Source organism: Seriola dumerili, unplaced genomic scaffold (genome assembly GCF_002260705.1).
Source record: "Seriola dumerili isolate Sdu_G_001 unplaced genomic scaffold, Sdu_1.0 BDQW01000017.1, whole genome shotgun sequence".
Lineage (NCBI taxonomy): Eukaryota > Metazoa > Chordata > Actinopteri > Carangiformes > Carangidae > Seriola > Seriola dumerili.
The window spans coordinates 4,589,751-4,614,641 of NW_019174272.1; the positions used below are offsets into that span (position 1 = coordinate 4,589,751).

Below are 24,891 nucleotides of genomic sequence, written 5' to 3' on the forward strand. Positions count from 1 at the left end.
TTTTACATTCATTTAATATTTTGTTTATGACTTACAACATGGTTTTCAAAGGCAGGCTGTGCAGCATAACAAGTGTTTCGAGTGCTTTTTTGTCCTTTTTTGTCCAACAGTATCATCATCTGTTGAATCCTCCAAAGATTTCCTATGCAACACTGCTCAAAATAAACTTTACAGCTGTGTCACAATCAAAACCCATTCTTAGAGAACCCTGACTTTGTGTCAGTGACTATGTGCAACCTTCATGTATACAAGTTGGGTGAGAAAAGTGAGCATTTATAAAAAAAAAAGAAGATTGTACACGTCAAAAAGAAAAGAAAACAGGATTTTACATTGCAACAGAGGAATACATGATTTAAACTTTGGGTTGAAACAGGTTGGATCCCCTTTCTTAAAAGTGCCTTGGTGGGAACCAAAAAGTGTTCCATGATTTGACAAAGCACAAAGACAATAATAAAATATTTCCAAATGATGATGGAAATAAATTCAAAAGGAATGTCATCATTCAGTCACCATTCAACATTTCACTTACAATATACTACTATTACAATCCCTGACTGGAACTGCGAAGCATAAGTGCTGTAGATATTTGTGTGACTGCAGGAAAGCATTGTTTTCACTTCGGTTGTTTGTAAATGTGAGTCACAGTTGTTGCACATTTGGAAGTTACAGAGATGTCTATGATAGATGAAATGGAAATCTTGGTGCATATGCATACTGCAGACAGCAAATGGAAGTTGTACATGATTGTACACAAGTATTTGGTGCTGAATGCAAGTGCAATAAAATGATGTAGGCCTAAATGCAGCAGTTTTTCAGGAGGGCACAAAAGGCAAAAGTGATTTATACTGTTCGATGTGGTGGGAGGGAAGTACTGTAAGAGTGTAAGGCTTCAGCGATATCATCTCACAAAGTAAGGAGAAACAAATTAAAGTGGATCTAATACATTTACATAACATAGGAACTACTATTATGAATTTTCTATGCCTAACATTTATATAAGGTTCGTACATTACATGGAGCAAACACTGATATTCCATTTTCATTAGACAGGACAGTGACCACAAATTAATACACATGACAAAAAAATGCAAACATTTTGGATTGAGAGAGGGAAAAAAAACATCTCATATCAACAAATGTCATCTTTGAAATATCTATGCATCATTATCCAGCATCTGACTTTGAGGGTACAGTTGTAAGACCATTTACAAATTTCATGTTTGATGCAATTACAGATGAATTCCTCATCTTGTCACAAAACTCTCACAATAGTATTCAGAAACTGCAGATCTGTGTCACTCACTAATGGTGCTCTATTGCGTCTTTTCCTCTTCCATGCCTCTGTGAAGTTATGAACTAATATAATGGAGAAATGAGGTGTTATCAGATCATAGTTTCACAGTAAAGCTCAAATATACAGGAATTAAAACTGCCAAGGCCTCAGGCGAACTCCCTCACTGTTGTGGTGTTTTAGCGCTGACACAAAAAGTAACTGAGGTAGGCAAGAAAACAATCAAATACTTGACCACCATATCGTCTATGTGTAGATGTACGTACCAAAAGGATTAAAGATAATTCAAAAGGTAAATGGGTGTGATGGGAAATAAAATAAAAAGTGACTAGGAGTCTGGGAAGGATGTCAGTTTTCTTACTCTGATGGAGCATTCAAGTGTAAAGATGACCTTGCACTATCAGATCTAATTGGAGCCAGTTGAGAATGAGATCCATGCAGGCCTGCAGTCCAGCTGCAGCGCTGGTGACAGCATGCAGTATGCCTGTTGTAGTTTGCATAATTCAGTGGCGCTGATGCCCGCTGCCCTGACCTCTGAGTGTGCCTTCAGGGCTTTTCTTGCGGAGCCTTGAGGTGAAAGGGTGCAGAGACAAAGGGGTCTACAGCGCTCACTTCTGACGTCCATGAGTGAAGAGGTCCAACAGGGACTGATGCCACAGCGGCTTGCCTGCTCACGTTAGACACTACTCTGTGAGCTGCTACTAGCTGCTGGGGTACAGGTCCCTCAAAGTGTCGGGAATATTTGGCCAGGGCTTGAGGGCGGAATGGTTGAGGGGGAACTTGTCCCAACGCACCTTGATCAGGGGTTACAGCATGAACTCCAGCTGCATGAGGGTATGAGGTCTTAGGCAGAGCTCCTGTAGCCTCCTTTCTTTTTCCAAAGGGAGCTTGAGAGAATACGTCGAGCTGCTGCTGAGGTGCAAGGGTGGCGCGAGGAAACGGAGCATTGGCAAACACGTCAGACGCTTCTTCTTGCGCAATCCGGAAGGGGGCTGTAGAGAAGACATCTGCAGCAACATCTGTCCCCTTAGCTGGCTCGGGTACATGCTGGGTATGATTCTGAGCTAAGGTGCTTGGAGTAGGTTGTTGGAAGGTAGTAGATGGTTGTATTGGTACTGTGCTGGATTGCGGAGATGAGTGGAGGGCTAACTGAGGTCCTTGTTCCTCTTCATCCTCAGACTCCATCAGCAGAGGTCTGGAGCCGCTGCAGTCATGGGCTGCTACGTGACTCTCAGTGGTTCCCTCATCCTGCTGCTCCTCCTTATGGACTTCTTTCTCCTCCTCTTCATCACTGGAGTGCACACAGCCCTCGTTTATTTGAGAACCTCCTTCTGGAGGTTCAGTCTCTTGTCCCTCCCCAAGCACAGCGTAGCCATTGCTCTCCCCTTGCAGATCTGTGTAAGACAGCAGAGATAAAGAAAAGCATATCAAAGGTGAACAAAGACGTTAGGCAGTGCAAATATTTTCAGTAAAAAGAACTTCTCCCATCTGAGGTCCAACTGCCTGTTTATCTGGCAGGCCATCAAATCTCAATCAAACACAACATACTGTATGACCAATGGATCATCTCTAAAATCTGTGAACCACTCATCAGTGAGAACGACCCAACAGTGAGGAACCAGCAAAAGACTCCAACAATACAGGCACATTCTAGTCTGAACAAGTCACAGGACACAAACAAGACTACCAGCTCTACTATTACAACATCAATTAACCTTGTTTCCACAAATTGGTTTCAGCACAGCTGTGTTAGGGGAAGCAGTTTGCTTTTAGTTAGGATTGATTACGTTGAGGTATAGGGAGCTCAGAGGGAGTCAGTAGTTCTGTGGAAACAAGGACTAAGAGCCTTCATGGCAAAAGTAGAAGTGGTTAGGGACAGACAGGTTTGCACAGATGAGCAGAGACAGATCAGTCTTACCTCGGCAGCGTTGACAGCAGCTGTTAACGAGCAGCTCTTGGGAAGATGTTAGTTGCAGCCATTAAAGGAAAACACCAGTTTTGTTTTACTGTTTCAGGTAATTTCCCTCATCACTCAGTATTTTAAATTGTTCACAGCACATTTCCAATATTAGAGTTAATCAAACTGATAAATTACCTTGAGATCATCTCACTGGTCAGAACTGACTACCAAGCACAACAGTCAGTGAGACTTCCCATGTAATCATGTGGAATAACAGCTATCCATCCTTCTCCATACAACTCAATGACTCTGCAGTCTGTCTATGGTACTACCTACCAAGCAGGAGCACAATTCAAGGACCCAAAGTCCTTTACCAAAGTTTCTGGCCTTGAATCACAATGTGATTTTAAAATACGTGTCTACTAACATCCATGAAGCATAGAACAGCTACGATATGAGGGGTGATGAGAAAAAGGTTTGAAAACCTAGAAAACACTGATAGTTTCCTTTAAATCTGAGAAGGAAAGCTCAAAATGACAACAGCACAAGTTGTCAGGCAGACGTGTGTTTGATGATGCTTGTATTAAAAGCTGTAAACATACTTCCAAGAGGCAAAGCACACATTAAATAATGGTTTAATATTAAGCAGAAAAGCATTACAAGATACCATAAAGTATCAGCAATCTAATTTGGTTCCCAGATGGAAAAATGATCTGTCAGCCGATTAAAACAAATCTTCAGACTGTCGATAAAGTCAGCTAGCTCCTTTGCTCTTTAGAGTAAAAATCAAATAATGTGACCCAAAGAGACTTAATTTATATTCACATTAATGCGTTTTATTCAGTGTCTCTCTTTTTAACCTTAATTCATAAAAATAGAAGTACACACTCGATAATGATCCTGCTTTGACATATGGACGTCTGCTGCCAATTCAAGTCAAACATTTTGATATAAACATATTAATTATTATGCCTGTCACCATTTCAACCCAACCAGCACAGTAAGTACATTAGTTTCACACAGCAACACAAGTAAAACTCTACGGCCAAGGCAAGAACTCTACAGGATACAGCACTGTAGTGTCTGATAAGAACATGAAGCATTATTGTAGGATTGCATAGATTATCCACACAAATGCAAATGACTTAACTGAGCAAGACGGAGATAAATAAAATGAAAGCATAGCTCTGTTTACCCATGGTAGTTCTAACAGTACTGTCAATGTCTGTGATCACCCTTCAAAATGTCATACAGGCCAGAGGAGAAAACTATTCATGCCCCAAACCTTATGCATATATACCAGTGATGGCATATCAGGGTAAATACATTGTTTCTTGTATGTATGTAAATATATAAGGTGATATGGACCTTAAGTAGAGCCGTGTGCCTATGCAATGAACCTTCCTTGGCTTGAGAAAATCCAAAATGAAAGCTAACACTTGGTGGGATTTTAACATTGAGAATGTAGTTATTGTGAACACGTGTACTGTAATACAACAGCTGTTTTACCAAGCCAAACAATTCTTCCTTTAATCATCAGCCAAATGAAAGAGGTGAAAGGTGCTACAGAGATATCAGGAAGTAAATTCCGTCATCAGCTCTGTTTTACTGTCTGTTGGATAAAATCTGTCCCAGTAACATACAGTAATTTACAAGTACCAGTGCTATGTGAAGAAGTTGAGAGCTGAGAATACTACCCAGTCAGGTAAGTCATAAGCACTTTGTTTCATGTATCAATGATAACATCTCAACCAAAAGCACTGGCTGAATGCTTGACTGTGAATGGAGAGATAAGACAAAGGGACTTTGGACACAGGGTCAACATCTTTGCACTCTTAAATACAGCTTCATACACATTTTAATTCTATATATCCTTATAAATTCTACATATTTTATAATGGTACTTAGTTCATACATTCATTCTAAAGCACTATCAATAATAGTCACATTTTTTTCATACCATGATAGATGAAATGCTTTTAAATATTACACACTAAAAAAATCTACTTTTACCAGTTTTGACATGAGCAATAATGAGAAAAAACTGAAAAGTGATTTTATGTACATATAATGGATTCTTCTGAATATCTCCTCTAGCTGAAATGAAGGTCACATTGGCCGAGTGACCTGAAGGTACGTGGTAGGAACGGACTGGCTAGATAAGACAGAGAGGATGTCAATGGGAGAGGGAGATTTTCATGTAAAGCTTATTTGTCAGCCCAGAAACACAAACAAAATAACTATGAAATCTACAGTGTACCTCCCTCTCTGTATCAGTGCTTTGCTGCTAAAAATCTGCTCATCTTCACTGATCCTGAGAGCAGACCAACACATGACAACTACCACATAATAAAATCTTTCCACTAGCTTTGGCATGGACTCATTTCATTCCCTTTTATTTCTGCTGTGCATATCATGACGTGATGGTGAGGTCATGACCCAGCACATAAAAATATGTAATTATAAAATGCACACATACCATTAATGCTCTTCCTATATGTTGTAGATACAGATACTGCTGACAGTGAAAGCATCCTGCTGTGGTAACAGAGCCGAATTAAACAGCCATGTTAACACTGACTTCACCAATTTCAGGATTTCAAGACATCATCAGGACTGACAGATTTATAGGTGTTATTTGGGAGAAATAATACCCTGTTTAACATCCAGAGAGAGGTGACAATATACAGTTATGCTGAAGCCTATGGAGCTTAATACATGTACTAAGTTAGCTTAGATAACTAGCAGTTAAAAACATGGTTACTGTATACTATATGAGAAAAGTAGCACAGAATCAAACTGATTTGACTTCCGAACATGGTGCAGACTCGACATGTGCAGTGAGATCATATCCAAACAAAATGTTTGAAAGATGTGGCCTAATTCTCATCGCACAACCATGAACCACAACAGTTTCAGAAATCTGTAAAAGCTGACATGTTTTTCCCTTCACAAACTGGTTCAATCCGTGCAAACAGCTCTCAGTGGTTCACTCAGGGTGTGTCTTTGTTTGGTCAAGAGTTTAGTTCAAAGCTTTCATAGGAAAGTGCATCAATTTATCCAGGAGGTCTACAGCATTTTCACTCCTCACTCTGTTGTCAGACCCCTGACACAAATGAGCATGCCTGAAGGTGGCTTGTTTAAATAAAGCTTCAACCCTGAACAAGCACACAAAGTGAGCGCAATGCAGCTGTGATCAAGCATTTTAACATGTGCATATGATGACAGTTGATCACCATGGCAGTGCACTCATATGAGGGATATTAATGCAAGTATGAGGAAAGCATGAGGAAAACCATGGTGTAGGCGGGACAGAAGCAGACGATATGCTCAGGCATTAATGAAAAGATTTTTACCAGCGTGGGAATGTCAACAGCCAGCAGAGATATATGAAACCAGCTAATCAGGCAACTAGAGATGGAGTTGAGGCCACTGAGGCACATAAAGAGAAGGTTCCACTGAACCGATCTATGCTGGCTCCACTGTTTCACTTCATAAGGTGCTACATTAAGTGCCTCTGCTTCCCCATCTCTATCCCCCACCCTCCCCTGTCCCTTCGTTAGGATTGCACACTGCCCCTTCGACCTCTCCCACCCCCTCTAGAGGTCGATGAGCTGATCCACCAGCAGAAGGGAGCGGGCCAAGTTGGGGATGCTGGACTCTGAACTGCCACTGTTGCTGCGCGAGTGACCACCTGAAACGTGCCAGAAACAGAGAGAGAGAGAGAGAGAGAGAGAGAGAGACAGAGAGAGAAATAGAAGAGTCGAGGGAGATTGTGAAAGACAAGCAAAAGAATAAGTAATATTAACAGAGGTTGTATGGAGAAATTAAAAGCGAGGAGTTGATGAGGATGAGGGGATAATGATGGCAGAGCAGAGAGATGCATGGACGGGGGCAGAAAGAGAAAGAGAAACAGGCAGAGAGTGAGCTGGGATTATTTTATACAGCTGCATCATTACAGGGGGAGAGTAAGGGAATGCAATTCTAACATGAGGAGACTTTCAGGATAAACTACAAGGAGCCAAACACCTGCAAGGCGGAGAAGCACTGGGAGTATAACATTAGACATAAAGGAGAGAAAGATGACTAATGTGAGAGCTTGATGGGATAAAAAAGCCTTAATGTGACAAGCACACCCATACAAGACTTCTCACATCAGCAGCCACAGGAATGAGCTACTATGACTGGACTAGGGGCTAAATCTTTCATCTTTGTGGCTCACAGTCTGGGCTTCAGGGGTTGTAAGTGCTCATCTCGGGATTCTATTAACCTTACCTTGATTTGAGTTTTTGGAGATGAGCACAGGAATAGGGTCAAACTCGTCGTCATTGCCCTTCTCCCCACACGACATGAGGAAAGCAGAGTCTGCGGTGAAGGAAGAGGAAGTGAAGGAATGATGGAGGGGGAAAGAAGTTAACTCAGCCAAAGAAAAGAGCAAAAAGAAAGGAGGATGCAAGTAGATTAAAAATAGATGGAGCCAGGGCAGTCACAGTATTTAAAAGCCATGCATTTTAGGTGGCTTTTGGCTCTTCTACAAATGAGTCAAGGGTCTGTTGAAGCTGGCATTTAATGTGTCTAATTCCATGTCTGTATCACATGTGTAAGTTTTTATTTTCTCTGTTTGAACAGGCCCTGTTGTTATGGAAATGCTCTGAGGTCTGCGATGGTTTCATGGGCCAAAACCCTTGGCAGACATAAGGCTAGCTGAGGGGTGCTGCAAGGGGGAGGTCTTACCAGAGGCTGTCTGACCAGGCGGCAGCTCCTCCAGACAGGATCCAGAGCCGGAGCCAGGAGGAGCAGAGGAGCAGGAGGAGGAGGGGAGAGCAGAAACAGACTGGTTTCCATGAGGAGAAGTACGAGATAACAGATCGCAACCCAGCAGAGTGTCTTCCCCAGTGAGAGAGTCTGAGACAGCATGACAGGATGAAGCAAAGCCAGAGGGACAAGGGGTCACAGTAAAAATAAGATTATTAGCTGAAGGAGCAGAGGCAAATGCATTTTGTTAGTAAGACAGTTTATTATTTTAGCGCTGAAAGCATATAATCATCAGCATTAAAAGAAGGTCTTGGTGCATATTCCATAGAAAATATGCTACAAAATCAGGGGCAGTAGCAAGTCCAAAACCTACATGTTATCTACAGCTAATATTGATCATTACAGAAGAATGTAGACTGTAGGTGGATTTTGGCCAAGATTAGCATTGATAATTAAAGATATGTTCAATGTTCTCATTGAATAGACTGCTTCACACCCAGAAAACATCACGTCACTGTGCTACAATAAAGCAACTGCTACAGTCACTGAACTTAGAAAAAAATAGTTTGTGTTTTCCACACAAAAAAATAAAGTGACTGCAGCTGTAAAAAAAAAAAAAAAAACAAAACAAAAAAACCCTCAATAAAAACCTTGGGTCAAGATGACATCAACGAGTGACAAGGGGAACAGGATCATAACTGGAGATAATTATTCTTTGGTGAAAATGCTACAGAAAATTGCTCTTAGATTTCCTTTTATGTGGCCCAGGCTGCTAACCTGGCATGCTGGCGGGGATGAGCTCTGGCTGGGCTGAATGTCGCTGGGCCTGGGGGGCTTCCAAACCAGGAATAAGTGAATCCACACACACCTGAGCCTTTGCTACATGGAGACATCAAATGGAAAGAGAAAGGCAACACAAAGAAATTATTAGTAATGTAAGAGGAAAATGCATTGTCTAAATGGGGGTAGAAGTAGTGAAGGCCTTCTTTACTCCTTTCTCCAGTGGGTCTTTCTGACTTCATGACCATGTGAGTGAAAGAGGAGAAGGAAGGCAAGAAGATGCATGCAGAGCAGATGGGGAATTTTAGAGCAAGGCAGGGGACAAGAACAGAGCTGGTACCATTGGTGGAGCTCTCTGCAGAACTATTGAAGGGGTCGGCCAGGGTTAAGAGGTCGGGGAGCAGCAGAGAAGTTTCAGGGGACTTCAGTCCCTCAATCAGCTTCTCTGTGAGCGAGCCAAAGAGAGAAGATGGAGAGAGGTAATGGACAGATTGCAACAGATAGAAAAAGGCAACGAGGGAGGATTTTGCATACAAATAAAAAAGAAGCAGAAAAACTAGAAATATGAAGCTATAGCAATGGGAGAAAATATTATATATTGACAAAATCAGTGAGGATAGTTACAGTTTTGCATGAAGACCAAAACATCAACATTTCAAGGTAATTTCACATTCCCATGACTTGAAAATCAGGTTGCTTGCAGGGTGAAAAGCTATAATGTTGTGATAAAATAACTTAATGATGTGTTAGTTTACTTCGTTCTGCACACCACACCTGTATACTTCAAGATGTGTTAGTGGAGTGAAATCTCATGATTCAAAGGAGAAATAAACTCTATTTGTTACCAACATTATCATGCCAAACTAATGCTGAAGAAAAGCTGTTTCCCCCCACACACTGTTAAATTACGAAACAGCAAACATTTAATTACATAAACAAGCCACAGCAATCAGCGAGCTTCTCCACAGTGGACAGTGACTGTCCCACTGCACTAGACTCTGACCACATGCCAACCCTCTCAACTCATTTTTGGACCAGTGCAGACAAATGAGCAGAGGACATCTTTATGAAGTTGGCTTTTCCCTGTGTGTGAAAATTATTGTCAAGGCAAAGCTTAAGACTGTAAATTAGTACATTAATTACGGATTTGATGAAGTTGAAATACAGTCCATGCGTGAATCGAAAGATGACTGACTTTTCACTGCAGCTCATACTTACAGGAAACTGCAATGGGTCAAAATGGGGTGGGGGTCTTAGACAAGGAATGTGTTGGCTCAGAAAATGGCGCAGCAGATGTGACCTTTTGCCCTCTTCACTATAAGAAAGAGGCCAACACTGATGAAAGCTTTTTACAAATCCTAAATGTCACCAAGCTAATTCTCCCATTGAAGTCAATAGAGAACATGTGATATTCAAAATGCTTTATACAGTACGCTACATTTTTTTTATTCTAAATTCAAATATTCTCTCTCTAAATGCTGCTCAGCTGCTTCTGTGTTTACTTGTGTGCATCCTATTTGAATGAGTGATACACAGAGAGTCAAAGAGACAGCTTAGGCTGGGTTGAGAAGATTAACCACACCCTGATTATGTAACAGCCTCAACATTTTTATCCTTTCAGTTCAGACCTTAAACAACTACACAAAAGGAGGTTACACAACTAAGAAGCATACACTTCCAAACAGAGCTAAACGCTAAACTGAGGAGAACATAAAAGGCTGGGACATCATTTTAACAAAACAGCGTGCTGAACTTTCTCTTGTTCTTAGTGGTGGTGGTAAGCAGGCTCCTCCAGCAGTAAGGCAATCCAATTAACAAAGGAGAATTTGTCCTTCACGTTACCAGGCAACAGCAAAAGCACAGATCTGCAAACGAGATTCGATCTAGCTGTAGCTACGGCCTCTATTCATGGAAGCTGACAAGGAGCCACTGTGAGGCTGCTTGCTATGTCAACAAGATAGGACTGTGTACAAATCCCAACCACAAAACTAGCACTCATACACTCCCCTCTGGGAAGTGTGATGTCCAGGAAACTACCTCAGTAAATAAAAACAGTAAGCTCTAGGAATTTATTTGTTCAAGAGCCCAAGGCCTGAGAGAATCAAAGGCATGGCTCGTACTCTGTCATGTTGTGACAAGAAAATTACCTGTGGTGTCAGAGAGTGAAAGGGTATTAAAAGGGTCCGGGACAGTCAACAACGCTGAACCTGCGTTCATGATGTCTGCAGATCTTTCAGCTTAACATTGCACAGTGAATATAGATGGGAGAGGACAAATGAAGGAATGTGAGAGCATGAACAGAAGAAAAGAACAGGTTGGACTAGGCTATAAAAATGATTGATAGATCAATCAAAGAGAAGACTCCTGGAACATATGGTATCTCCAGGAATGAGACATACTGAGGGGAATTAAGCAAAGCCTTACCTGGAAAAGCATTGAGCCCTGGAATAAGATTTTCACTGGAGCCTGTGATCTTCTCCCCTGGTGCAGCAGCTGTGCACAGACAAACAGCAAAGTAACAATTATTTTTACATTACACAACTATTTACCGATGGTGCAGGTGTAAGTATGCAGTCAACAAGTTGAACTTACTCTCAGCTAACTTTGCAAAGTCTTTGTTGAGCAGCTCCTCCGCCGTTAACTTGGAGAAGTTATCATCCCCAAAGGGGTTCCAGCTGGGCTGAGTGTTGGGTGCAGTGAGGGTTGACGGGGCGTCACCATCACCTGGATGATACACACTCTGCTGGGACGAGCAGGGGGAGCCAGAAGGAGTAGTGCTGGCTGATCTGCAATGTGCAGAGGTGCAAACACAAACAAGGGCACAGTGAAATTTGATCATGGGTTTTTAGACTGTTGGCTCTGGCCTACTGATGTATGCAAATAAGAGTGAGTTATTTAAAGGCTGAATTAAGTGATTCTTCTCAAGCTGGATTCTCTGAGATGTAAAAGGGCCGTTTATCCTCCTTTGGGGTTCTGTCATATGAATGGACTGTCTATTGGCCTTCTGAGCTCACTCAGTGCCATGAAAGGACAGTTCATCCTCAGATCACTGAAGGGAGTTAATTCTGCTCACTTGGACTTGTTGAGGCTGGCCTCAGCCGCGGCTGCCTGAAGTAGCTGGGTGGACTTGCTGACTGGAACCCCGAACACGGCACTGTGGGTGACATCGCTCAGGATGCGTCTGTGGCCACTCTTAGGGGCCATCTTTGGCGACGAGGGGGGTGTCAAGGAGCCTACTTTGTGAATCCCTCGGGCAGCCGTCTGTAATGAGAAGATAAAGGCTCAGAATTGGAGACTACGGAAAACTGATGCTAGAGAATCTGTTTAGTAGATGAAAGGACAAAAAGCCCAAGACCAAGCGAGATCAGTTGGAAAAGAAAATCTGAAGACAACGATGTATCATAAATACCTCCAAAACCACAACTCAGAGAAAATCATGTTATGGAAAAGGGAAGAGAATATTCCCATTATAAAGATTGGACAGAAACAGATGCACCTCATGATTTGAGTTAACTGAAAATACATACAGTAGGTGAATGAAAGAAGCAGTGTAGACTGCTAAAGTAAATCATTTAGTTGTAACATGATTTATACAGTGTCTATGTAATAATCCAATGGCATTTTTCTAATAAAGACATCATTAAAGAACATTTGTAGCTACACAGCATCAACACATTTATATTCTAAGACCATTCCTGCTAAGAAAAGTTGAAAAGAGTAAAAATCTGGGTGTGATTCGTTACAGACAAACTAATAATCAGCCCCAACCCAAAGAGCAGCAGACGGCAGCAGGAGTAGGATGTTACCGCAACCTCTGGGTCAGCTGCAGGACCAATGACTGCAGACTCAGGGATAGGTGTGAGATGGGGAGCTGCTGTTTCATGGACTACATGCTGCTGCTGCTGCTGTTGGTATTGCAGTTGCAGAGTAACAACTGGATGAACAGGTTTAGCTTTGGACTGCAGCACAGTAGACGCCTGAGACGCTGTTTGTTGTTGCTGTGGTTGGTGATGGAGGCTCTGTACCAGTTGATGCTACATAGGAATACCACACAGCCAGTCATGAGGAAGGCTCTGTTTCAAACTTTGGTCCAGTTTAAATACATTTTTTTTATCATGTTTTATTCCTCTTTGACAAGCACAGCAGACTTATATAGAGTGCTTCTCAGTGTTTAGTTTTCAGTACCAGTTTAGTTTAGTGATTACATATGAAGTACAACTGAATTTTAATCTTCACTGAAACTAACTGCAGGTTTTACAAAAATACACTATAAACCAGGAACATTCATGGAAAATTGAATGGTCTGTTAAAGACTCACATTGAAAACATCAAACAAAAAAAGCCACACAGATAGCATGGTCAAACAGATGTGCAGAACGTGTTTGACCGTTTTTAGATTATGACTCATTACCAGCGCAATACATCAGTTTGCGTGTGGTATCACATTGTGTGTGATATTGCATGGACAACGACTACGAAATGAATAAAGAATAGCTGAACAAACTGATCATCCAAACTGTGTCTGTACTGCTAATTGAAATAAATACATTCACAATACCTGCAACCACGGTGTCACCGTGCACCACAAGTAGCTTCCCTTTTGTAAATAGTCAATTACACAGGTCAACATACAGGGCTTTTCAGCTACAAGAGCTTTTCTAGAAAGCAGATGGACTCCTGTACGCTACCTTCAAATATTTTGATAAAAATCATATCTCAAACCAAGCCATCGCTTTTTCGTTATGGGTCTAATTTGTAATCTGTAGAAATCTGTGGAAAATCAAACATGTCTGTGCTAAAGAAAGCAGGAATATTCTGTGAATGAAGCTACATTTATTCCACAAGTTAGCTCCAAACATTGTTCCTGGAACTATTTGCCCAAAAGGGTCTGTTAATGATTTTAGTTTGAAAATTAGACCCTTATGCCTGAAAACGTCTCAGCATGTGTGCATAGCACTCCTGAGTGAGAGTTAAACACACAATGCAGCTACAGTACTGTAAAGTACTACAACAGTACTTCCATTCTTGTTTTGCATGGATGCCTACCTGCTGGTTACTCTGTGGACTTAAGAAGGCCGAGGCTTGCTGCTGCTTCATGAGGAGCTGGTGATGCTGCGGTGTAGCCTGTGGCTGCATGCTGGCCGCCTGGCCTGGCTGTGATGCAGCCTGTGCAGCAGGGCCCTGTTGAGCAGGTTGGACAGCAGCTGCAGCTGGAGGTGGGCCACTGATACCAACACCTGGAAAGGAGACAAAAACTGTCATTTATCACTTCAAAATTATATTTTTAAAGTTGCACCCACATTTCTGATGACGTGAGGAATCTGTGCAAATAACAATCGCACAGATTCTCGTTTTCATACAGCTGCCACATACACAAACTCTTGACATATTGTAAAAGCATGTGTTTGTGTGTGTGTGTGTGTGTGTGTGTGTGTGTGTGTGTGTGTGTGTGTGTGTGTGTGTGTGTGTGTGTGTGTGTGTGTGTGTGTGTGTGTGTGTGCGCAAGTATTCGTGTAATTGTATGTTTCCCTGAATGTCAAAAAGGACCCTCCAAAAAACATGAACAGTTTTTCAATAGCTGGTAATATTTTGGTGAAGTGATACTTTAAACCTTGTCTCTATTTTCATCTGAAGTCAAAACCAGGACATACTCAACAACATTTTATGGTGACAATGAATGCATTTATTTTGCACAGTTAAATATTCAAATGTTTTTGATAGTGTCTATTGTATTTTTTGCTTTTCATTTCAATAAATTAACATTTTATCTCACAAACACTACTAAGATGGAGATGCAGCAAGTGCATGAGCTGTATGGGAATATGTTGTTGTAAGTAATGTAACATCAGGCCACCATCTATTCTGTCTTTGTAAGTGGGCCACAGATGGATGGTCCTGTCAAACTGTCACAGGGCTCATAAAAAGACAAACAAAAGCCTTTTAAGAACAGGTTCATTGAACCAGCAGGAATACAATCCTGGACCAGTTCATTAAGTCCAATACATTCTTTTGCAAATATTAGTATATTATCACCAGGATAACCATCATCATAACTGCACACTTCTATCACCAATGGTCTTAACACTGACATATTGAGATATTACAGAGCTATGTATACCTATGGCCTGGGACGCTCCAGCTGGCACATTGGGTCTCTTGCGAGGAGTGAGAGCTGGCTGGATAGGGAGAATGCCCGATATCGGCTGGGGCTGAGCCTGGCCAGCCTTGGGTCGTTGTCGAGGTGCAATTGAGGTTTCCATGGTAGGAATGGGGTCTGTAAGTCTGATGGAAGGAAAAAGAGAGAACTGACGGGTAAGGGTAGAGTGTCCTATAATGATAATAATAAATGCTTTGCTTGCCACTCACCTGGCTTTGGTTTGACTCTTTTTGGCCACTGCTTCACTGGCTCTGATGGGCTCAGGAAGTTTTGCAGGAATGGGCGAATTCTACAACAGTAAGAGGATTTCCAATTTATCAAAGACAATCAAACCAAACAGTTTAAAATTTTTATATCAGTCAGGTATTAAGAAAATATTTTGGGCGTCACTGCTAAACTACCGTATGGATTTGCAGCTTCCATTAATGCAAAGTAATTGCCCACTTTAATAATACTTTGGCAGAATTTGGCTGAATCAGACGTTCAGGTGCCAAGCTACTTTGTAAATACATTAGAAAAGGGCATGAAGAATGGAGGGCAGCCAACTGGCAAAAGCTAGAAAGCGTAGCTTCTCTTCAGTATCATTATAGCCTCGAACTGTGTTCTTTTTGGAAAGCAAGGAGACAACTGAAACCATCATACACGAGATATATAACAAGGCCTACATTATCAACCATTAACCCTTTAGTATATTCTTCTCTCAAATTCCTGTCCTTCCTCTGGCCATGCTGACTTACATGTACATTTGGGACTGGACACTCTCGTCGAGCCAGTTTAAAGGAGAAGTAGGATACTTGGTAGATGTCTGGTCTCTTATCTGGGTCAGGTTCCAGCATGTATCCTGAGAAGTAAATTTTATTTTGAGTCAGAAACATGAAAATTCATAGACAAAGTTAACTGCACATTTACAGGGTAGATATGCAGTAAGTAGGACAGTGAGTATAATCTGATGATCAAGGCTACTCACTAATGAGACAGTGCATGTCCTGGGAGTAGCGGGAGTTGTCTGGGATTGTGAAGCTGCCATCACAGATAGCCACTTGGCTCTCCCCAAAAGGAAGTGTGAAGTAACACAGCTTATAGAGTAGACAACCCATGGCCTATACAGACAAGAAAATCAACACACTATATCCAGCATGTCATTAAGAAAGTGAATTTATGTGATCGTATAGTGAGCATAATGTAGCATAGTAATGAACACAGTCCTTCTCACCCAAATGTCTGCCTTTGTTGTGATGACCTTTCCACCATAGAGGTTGACCATCTCTGGAGCACGGTATGACAGAGTAGTGTACCTGGTGTTGAGAGAAGACCAGTGAGCTTCTGAACTTTAAAGTTAGAGAAAAGGATATAAAGAAAGTATAAAGAAAACTCACTTTTTGATTTCCTCCTCTACGACTGGCACCCCCTCTGTTTGAGGGTTTTGGAAGCGGTTGGTGGCACTTCCAAAGTCACAGAGCACGTAGTGCCCCCGATCGTGCAGGAGAATGTTTTCCACCTTTATGAGGAAGACAAGATGAGACTTGTAAAAACTGATGGATTATGTAAACAGCAATGTCACAATAGATTTCTTAGAAATAATTTGTGTGGCTATCAGTTACCTAGCCTTATGCAGCTATAGTATGTGCATATTGGGAAATGAATTAAACTTACCTTGAGATCTCGATGGATAATTGGAGTTTTGCACTGGTGGAGACGAGCGAGCGCCTCACATGTGTCACAAAAGATCTGTAACACCTCGGGTTCAGTGAAGCCTGTCTGTAACCGCTGGTTCATTAGGTTAACCACCTGCCCACCTACATAAAATAAATAGGTCAACTAAGAGACTATTAAAAGTAGTGAACAACCACATAAACACTGCCATAACCGGATCACTAACTTCCATGTAATTTCCTGTTTGGAGGTTATAGCAAGTAATAAAATGATTTCTCAAATTTTTTTTAACGTCTATAATAAATACAAAAGCGTACATTCAGCAAAATTCTTTCACAGAGTTTTGTTTTCTGTCAACTTTACTCTGTAGAGGCTTCAACAACTATACAGTAATGTTAATATTTGAACTTTCTATTAACAACACCACTCAGTTATGTATCGACTGACACATAAGTTCTATCGACCACGACAACTGTCGATTGAACATTTGCCTTTGAACAGAACAGGATGCTGTGAGAAGCTGATGGTGATGTGAATTCAACAGAGACAGGAAGGCGCAAGGGGGGGTGGGTGGGTGGTGGGCCAATTTACCTCGACAGAAGTCCATTAAGATTAGGACTTCCCAGACATCACCAGCTCCAACTGCAGTTATGCTGGAGTCCAGGAAACCAACTATGTTTTTGTTGCCCACTAGGTCCCTCTGTGTAAACAAAAACAGAAAGAGCAACAATGACAAAACACGGAGATACAGTTTTCACAGATTTTACAGTCCAAAACGTTTGGCTTGGTAAATTACAAAATACATCCATGTTTTTTAACTATTAAGTCTATTTCTATCTAAAGGTCTGGAAGTAATAATGATAACAATCCAGTAATAGCCAAGCCACCCAGGGTGTGGTTGCTGGAACTGCTTAGTTTAATTTACAGTAAGGACTGTAGTTGGGAAATGGATGAGCAAGGGAGTATAGATGGCAAAGTGCCAATTCAACATTTTCAGCTGAATTCCTTGCGTTACATGGGCATTACCTACAAACCAACCCTTGAGCTCCCTTCCGCTGCCATCACTATTCCTGGGTCAAAGAGTATTTTCAGATAATTCTCAGAGTTTGTACTTGAAGTACATAGGACTTCAAGCATTAAGACTTCAGACAAAAAAGTTCAGAAAATCAAAGAAAATATGTGAATGTCAATTCTGTATTTCTCTAGTTATATTATATTATTTTCCTTATGCCTGTGATTCCACTCATTTCAACACATTCAGCTCATAAAAGACCACTTCCTAGTAAGTGTAGTTTGCTGAACTCAGCAGTCAGTTACTGGACTATCTTACTCACCATAATCTGTATCTCAAGTTTGCAGACCTGCAGATCATGTTCATTGTTGACATACATCCTTTTTAGTGCACAACGTAAGCCCTGATGAGTCCGCACCAAAAAAACTATGGCAAAACCCCCTGCAAATGAATAGAGGGATAAAGAAAAGAGAATGAACACATACATTTCAAGTTGAAAAACTAACTTAATAATGATAATTCTGTAATTGCATTGTGAACTTTAAGCAACAGGGACAGTCACGTAAGGTTATATTGTTTGTATGTTGTTATATTGTTTTTTTGATTTTACATTTAAGATGTGAAGTGATATTAACAATGGGTTCATTTCAATTTAACTACAGTCACTGTCAGTTGTTGATATTATATAGATCTCCTCTAGTGTAACCAAGAAAGACTCCTGACCAAAGACTGTAGGTCATTAAAAGATAATTCTGACAGAAACATAGATACTAAAGTTTAACTTTTTTAAAAACAACTTTTAGCCAACCTCCCCTCAGTTGTGTTGTAAACCAGATCAGACATCTCTTAATACTAGCAGCTGAGGCTGACTGATGGATTAATGTCATTGGCGTTTGCTAAACTAATATATTTGTACGTATTTCATGTTATCATAGTCATGAGGCAAGGAAAGAAGTGCCTATATGCATGCAGTGCAAGGCTGACAGGAAAACTGGTAAGAGGAGCTTGAAACAGCACCGTGTGAGTCAGCAGTTGTGCTGAGGGGAAGGATGGAAAAAGTCGACAAAACTGACACAGGAAGTGAGAGAATTCATCATCCCACCTTTGGTCAGAGTGATGCTGACACATAAGAAACACCATAAGATGGTTGTGTCCATCAATAGCAACTGAAACCACCAACAACCACAATGATAAATATAGCAAATGTATCTTTCAACAGATATGCATGGATATTTCTATTATTGTACAGTACAAATTGTGTATTGGAAAATACACAATAAAATTGGTGAAAAGGTGGACAGCTGTATTACACCAAGTCTTTATCTTCATTGACTTCTAAATATGAACTAGCCTCAGCTTTCATTTGGCACTCGCTAAATTTTATATCGAGAGCATCTAGCTGCTTTCACATTAAAGGCTTGCATTTTGTTGTTACTGTAGCTCTTCTGATCACAGTTTTTTTTCTCTCACAGCTTGTGTTAATGCCATGCACTGGGCTGACTCATCCAGCTGGCATCACTAAGCCAAGGACAGTTCCATGTGATCGGTCTGGTTGACGTTTGATTATATCTGCATTAGGCTACATCACTGTGAGCTCTAAATAAATGAAGTACAAAAAGATAATGGGAGTCAGCAACATTAAATCGTTTTTGACAGGCTTTCCTAAATAGGCCAATAAATACAATAAGCCCACTTTGAAATCATGTGTGTTTCAGTGCTCTGCCCTGTCAGTAACAGTGTGGAGCCTGGTCATTGTGGGTGATAACAAATCACATTTACTGATGTCATCAACCATAAACTCAATGATCGGACATTTCACATTGAAGTGCAAAAATCTGCAAAGGGATGCTGCACCAACACACACGGTACTGGCAGAGCACAGGCTGGCTAAGTAACTAGTGTTATTAGGACACAGAGAAGCAATGTGCTTGAGACGTGGAGTAAATAACACAGAGTCTGAATACAGAGCGAAGAGAAACACACTTCCTGAGCACATGAGACATGGGTCTTGTATGTGTGTGTGGTCTGTCAGAGTTCAGACAGCGGAACCCCTGTTGTCTCGCACAGTCTAATCTGAGATGCCTGTAAGAAATGAGAAGGATTAGCAGCCTTCTTAAGCAACATTTAGCAGTGGTCTACAATCTCAGTAGACAGTGTGACCAAATAACTGTAAGTACAGCTACAAATAGCCACTGCCCCTTGACGTAACTGACTGTCAGGATTATACCACTCTAGCTTATGCATACACGCTAATGCAAATGCACACAAAAATACACCTTTAGGCACCGCTATGAAACGCTCAGTGAATGGTTACAGTGTTCACTCATCATTTGTCATCAGTGTAATGGAACTTGGACACTGGGCTTTAGACTAAACACAGCACATGTCCTCACGACTACTATGCTGTTTACAAACATGCTCTGCGAGGTTACACGACACTGCAATGACGGCAAGAATTACTATCACAACTGATCTACAGGAGACAAAATTAGCATGGACAAATTGTCTTACTTAAACAAAGTTTTAGCTTCGAAAACTGGATGATTTTGTTTACAGATGAGAGAATGACTTACTAAAGCTCCATGTTATGTAGTCTAAGAGAAAGAATTGGGGACACATTCTCTGTCACAATGCAATATGTTAGATATGTCATATGTCATACTCTTTATGGAAAAAAGAAAAAACATTTTGTTGACCGTAAAGACATAAAGCTTTGTCTAAGAAAATCCTCAGTCAATTGGTTGAAAAGAAATCACAGACTTAAACCCAAATGGTTAAAATAAAAAACTACAAAAATGAGATGATTCCAAGCATGCAACTGTAGGCCTTCAGCTACAAAAGCCAGTATAGAGACTTTTTATAGACTCTTTATATCATGAAAAGTGTGTTTATTGCAGCTAAAGGCAACAGAGTTCAACAATGACAACAAAGGGAGGAGGCAGAGGCAAAAAAGATCATTTCCAAATGGAGCAGCAAGCTAACAGAAACTAACAGCCCAGGCTACAACCAAAACCATCTGAATAAATAGGTCTGGTGACACTGAAGGGAGTCAGATTGCAAGCAGTAGGTCCACTGCCCAAGCAAGAAAATATCATCTCTAGAAAAACATTACAACTAGCGTTTTGTGAAAGATTTAGAATCTTGGAGTAAGTATTCATTTTTACTGTCTGCACAAAACCCTGTTTATGAGGCCAAATAATAACCAATCCAAAAGGTGCCTCTCTCAAGTGAGTGTCTGCATCAAGGCAAAAGTTTATCCAGAACTCATAAGAAAACTACCATAGTCCTCACTCACAGTGCAGGGCAGGACAGAGGTTAGATGTCTAACCCATTCATAAAGCCATGGTGTGGTCAAACAGATGGTGGCCATCTATAGTACTGATGAATTAATCAGTCTTCTTTCATCTATTTTTTAGTAACAGGCGCTCTTACCTAACAGAGCATGGAGGACTCTCATTGCAAAGACAAATGACCATAGGGAACCTGTTACGCTCATCACAAAGCCTGATTAGTTATGGTCTGGTCTACCTTAGTCTACCCTATATGTTAACAAAACATTTCTCACCCTTGAACTTAACAGGTTGGATTCCCCTGCAGCTTATCAACATGAGAGATTGTTTAACATGTTAAGGTCCGGGCCCCCAGTATATTACGGAATTAGGTGGGAAAGCCCCTCCTTGTCAGGAGTTTATGTTTTATGTGGCTGTACATCCTAGTAATCATTCCCACCTTATAACAAACAACAAATTGTTCATCCAAACGTCTTGAATCTACATTTGAGATTTGTCACTCCCTGTGTAAATATCAAGACAGATGACTCAGCTTGTCATTGGTCCTTTGCAACACAGTAGAAAATCCAGTCATACCATGTTCCTCCCAGCCTTGAGGTAAAGAGTGAAGTCATGCAAAGAGAAGACAATCTAAATAAACAGTTTTATAACACACCTTCTCTCACATTTGAATTTTCAACCTTGAAATCTTTTTTTCCCACTTTTATGTTTATTGCACAGGAGCAACCAAACTCAGGCCACAAAAGAAAAGTGTGGCTGAAACAACTCGTCCTGACAAGTAAATGAACATCAAAATAGCAGCCTGGGCTGGCCACAACTGATAGTGTAACTGCTATAGCCTTGTGTCAACCGCTGCCTGTCCCACCAATAACATGTTATAAAGGTGATAGTGCTGGTAATCTAGCTGGGCCACAATCCAACAAAACAGGCCCACTCATTTTATGTTACTTGACTCTCCATCCTCACAACAATGTGGTGAAATTCAGATTGCAGATCTGGGTAAAAGTGGTTGTGTGACAAGTTTGTAATCCACGCAACAGAAAGCTATAGTTCACCTTCTGCGACAATTTCCTCGACGGTCACTTGATAGCGTCCTATGGTGAAGACCCGTCCGATGAAGCTGCCACCACCGCCGGAACCAGCGCCTCCTCCACCGGCTCCGGAACCAGGCCCAGAGCTCACCAACTCCCGGCGAGAATCAAAAAATTTCTTCATTTCCCCCAGATGTTGGCCACGGCAAGGTCAAGTCCAAAAATGTATCAGTATCCTAACAAAGACTATGGTTGGATGTACCCAGTCCCTATCCGCTAAGGTGTTGTTGTTAACGCTTTAGCAGCTTTTCAATAATTGAATGAATGCAGCTAGCTAGCTCCAAGCTAAATGCTAGGAAATGCTGGATTTCAAAATATTCCAAACACTGCTCTCCGACGCTCCTTGGCTAACTCATGATTTGAACGGCAGGCGGAGTCAAATAATCTTGAGAAAATAATAAAATCTAGCGTTTTTGCGGGAGTCACTGATTTCCACTCTGAACCGAGAGCAGCGCTGGCTGGCTAAATTAGCCAGGCTATGAGCCCGGAAAAAAACACTTGTTAGCCGTTAGCTCACTTAGCCAGCTAGCTGAGCAGCTAGGTGCGGTGACAGCTGTCAGTTGATAGACAGGTAGCCAGGTAGGTTCTTAGTGTCCAATGCAGCTTATGACACATCTCCACTGCTATCATCCACCCGAAATGTTTCTTCGTTCGCCGACTGCTCTACTCGTCTGTGTCGTAGTGAAGATGACAGACTTCCAGTGCTTTAGTGCGTCCAGCAGGCTGTGAAAACAAGGCTGGTCAACTAACTTAATGACAGAGCTAACGTAGCTACAAACAGAGAAGGTGCTATTGGGAAGAGTCCTCTCCAGCTCCCCTCTGCAGGCTCCATCCTGCTGGACTTCTCATGATGTGATTGGTCAAATGAACAACCACTTCCTGTCAATCTTCCCTAGTCCCGAGGATCTAGTCCGCACAGTAAAAGCTAAACGGGCCGACAGTGTGAGCAGCTCAATGCTGCACGGATCCGTTGTAATCTCAAAGTTGCAGTAGTTACAAGTAGTTTAAAGTAGCTTTTGTTTAGATTTCTGCAAAATGTAGCTGGTCTTTAGGTCTTCCCCATGCGATTTAAATCTGATTTTTTTTCAACCCTAGTAAGGTGTACATTGGTTTTGAACATTTCAAACGAGATTAGATTTAGTTCTTTACATAATATACATAGGGTACCCATGGATATCTAAATGTTAAGGGGGTAAAATAGTTATTATTATAGTTCATTTTTTTGCCTGCTTAATGTAATAAATGCAGGCACTTTGAGACAAGAAGAAAAAATATAGTTGGACCTGCAGGCAGCTAAAGAAGGCTCTCTTTCCTGTGTGATAAAAAGAACAATACATCATATTTTAGTTGTCATACGACACTGTCAAAACCTCAAGACTACAAGAGTTGACAGTAATTCTGCAGAATTTAAGGCTTAAGCTGAGCTCCTCCACAACAAGTGTGAGAGGAGAACTGTGTCACACTGACCCTGATTAGATACAGAGATTCAGAATGTCTGCAAGACATCAGACAGATGTAATGTTCCTGTTTACAGTGTAGCAGCTTTTGAAAAACAGATTTCAGATTTTTTGGAATTCAGGATTTTGTTTTTTAGGTAAAACAAATTATATAAAACTATATATATATATATACTATAAACTATAAACTATATATATATAACTTTACATGCATACATTGCCATGCAAGTTTTATAAATGCCACGCGTATCAGGAATTGTAATGCAAATGAAAACAAAATGTCATGGGAATCCTGCTGAATCCCAATTGTCTGTGGTGGAAAATGATTGAGTAGATGTAACTGTGAGCTGTCATGTTTACCAGCCTTTTATTATTATAGCATCAGTTGAGTAAAGAGGTGATAACAACCCACTCTAGCCAGCTGCAAAACAATTTGAACAGACAATCCACACTCTATGTGGATTATCTTCCTTTTTCTTTCTTTTCCTTTCTTTTGATAGGTAAAGGTTGGACGAAGCAGTTAAATAGATCCTTCTCTTTCTTGCCTATATTAAGTCAAACTTACTGATATCATTATTTGCAATCTTACAGCAGAGTCAGTCTGTCGGGAATGTTCAACTTTATTTGTAACCTCACTGGAATGTACTACATCTGTGCTTTTATTCAAAGGCATCCCATTTCAGTTTTCATTATCATACAATAGGTATATGAAAACCACTCTGAGCACACAGTAGACTTCTTGTCTAAGATGAAAATCCTCATCATTTACATACACTCTGGGATCTGGTCTGTCGTGCATACATGTCTCCTGATACTGTAGCTTCAAGTTTCTCCAGTCTTTTGCATGCCTGTTTCACCACTGACTCTGTTGGTCTCTCAGTATTTAAAAAATATGGAGCAAACAAAATCAGAATATCACTTTTACAGATCTCCTGGAAGCCCATGTGGACAGGCAATAAGCCAACAGGAGGTTCCAGCCTCAAGCTTGAGAAACTTTGGGTTAGAATAAAACATCAACCTCTATCTTTGTTGTTGCATCAAAAGTCAAACTCACCAAAAATAGATTTAATTTATCAGATTAACATTACAAAATTTCTAAGTAAGTTTTAAAATTGATTGGAGGTCTTGGTTGGCTGCATATTTATGACAGTGTGAGAATTTCTCCTGCAGGGGTCACTACTTCATCACTAAATAAATGCATCTACCCAGATCTTTTTTTTTTTTGCTTTTTTGCTTTTCACTTTTACAACAACTTTACAAAGCTTGATTCAAGGATAATACTATCAATATTCATCCATTACCTCAACGGGAGAGTTGTATTTGTCTGTCTGTGTGTGTGTGTTTGTGTGCGTGTGTGTTTTGAGGAGTCACATTAGGCTTTGGAAAAAACTTTGACACAAGAACTTTCTTGACCTTTTATGGATATTTTTATTAATTGGTAGTCAGTAAAATTCCACAGGAGACACTTTCCATATTAATTCCCAAATTCCCGACTCTCAGTATCA

General features: G+C 40.9%; 1 protein-coding gene across 7 annotated transcripts; it reads right to left on the reverse strand.

Moving 5' to 3' along the window:
• Nucleotides 1–28: 28 nt before the first annotated feature.
• LOC111228449 (AP2-associated protein kinase 1-like) lies at nucleotides 29–22,747 on the reverse strand. 7 transcript variants are annotated; one of them, XM_022754330.1, is made up of 21 exons: nucleotides 21,894–22,747; nucleotides 17,871–17,989; nucleotides 17,128–17,236; nucleotides 16,537–16,679; nucleotides 16,260–16,381; nucleotides 16,097–16,178; nucleotides 15,851–15,983; nucleotides 15,621–15,724; nucleotides 15,093–15,172; nucleotides 14,845–15,008; nucleotides 13,773–13,963; nucleotides 12,539–12,760; nucleotides 11,800–11,987; nucleotides 11,319–11,512; nucleotides 11,151–11,219; nucleotides 10,874–10,963; nucleotides 9,067–9,171; nucleotides 8,724–8,825; nucleotides 7,926–8,096; nucleotides 7,467–7,556; nucleotides 29–2,685 (listed from the first exon to the last, which is right to left on the reverse strand). In XM_022754330.1, the coding sequence occupies exons 1-21, from the start codon at nucleotides 22,051–22,053 to the stop codon at nucleotides 1,838–1,840; spliced, it is 3,486 nt and encodes a 1,161-aa protein (XP_022610051.1). In that variant the 5' UTR covers nucleotides 22,054–22,747; the 3' UTR covers nucleotides 29–1,837. The 7 variants fall into 7 exon arrangements, with proteins under 7 accessions (XP_022610051.1, XP_022610059.1, XP_022610068.1 ...); XM_022754338.1 differs by lacking the exon at nucleotides 12,539–12,760; XM_022754380.1 differs by lacking the exons at nucleotides 29–2,685; nucleotides 12,539–12,760 and adding an exon at nucleotides 6,774–6,885.
• Nucleotides 22,748–24,891: the final 2,144 nt, after the last annotated feature.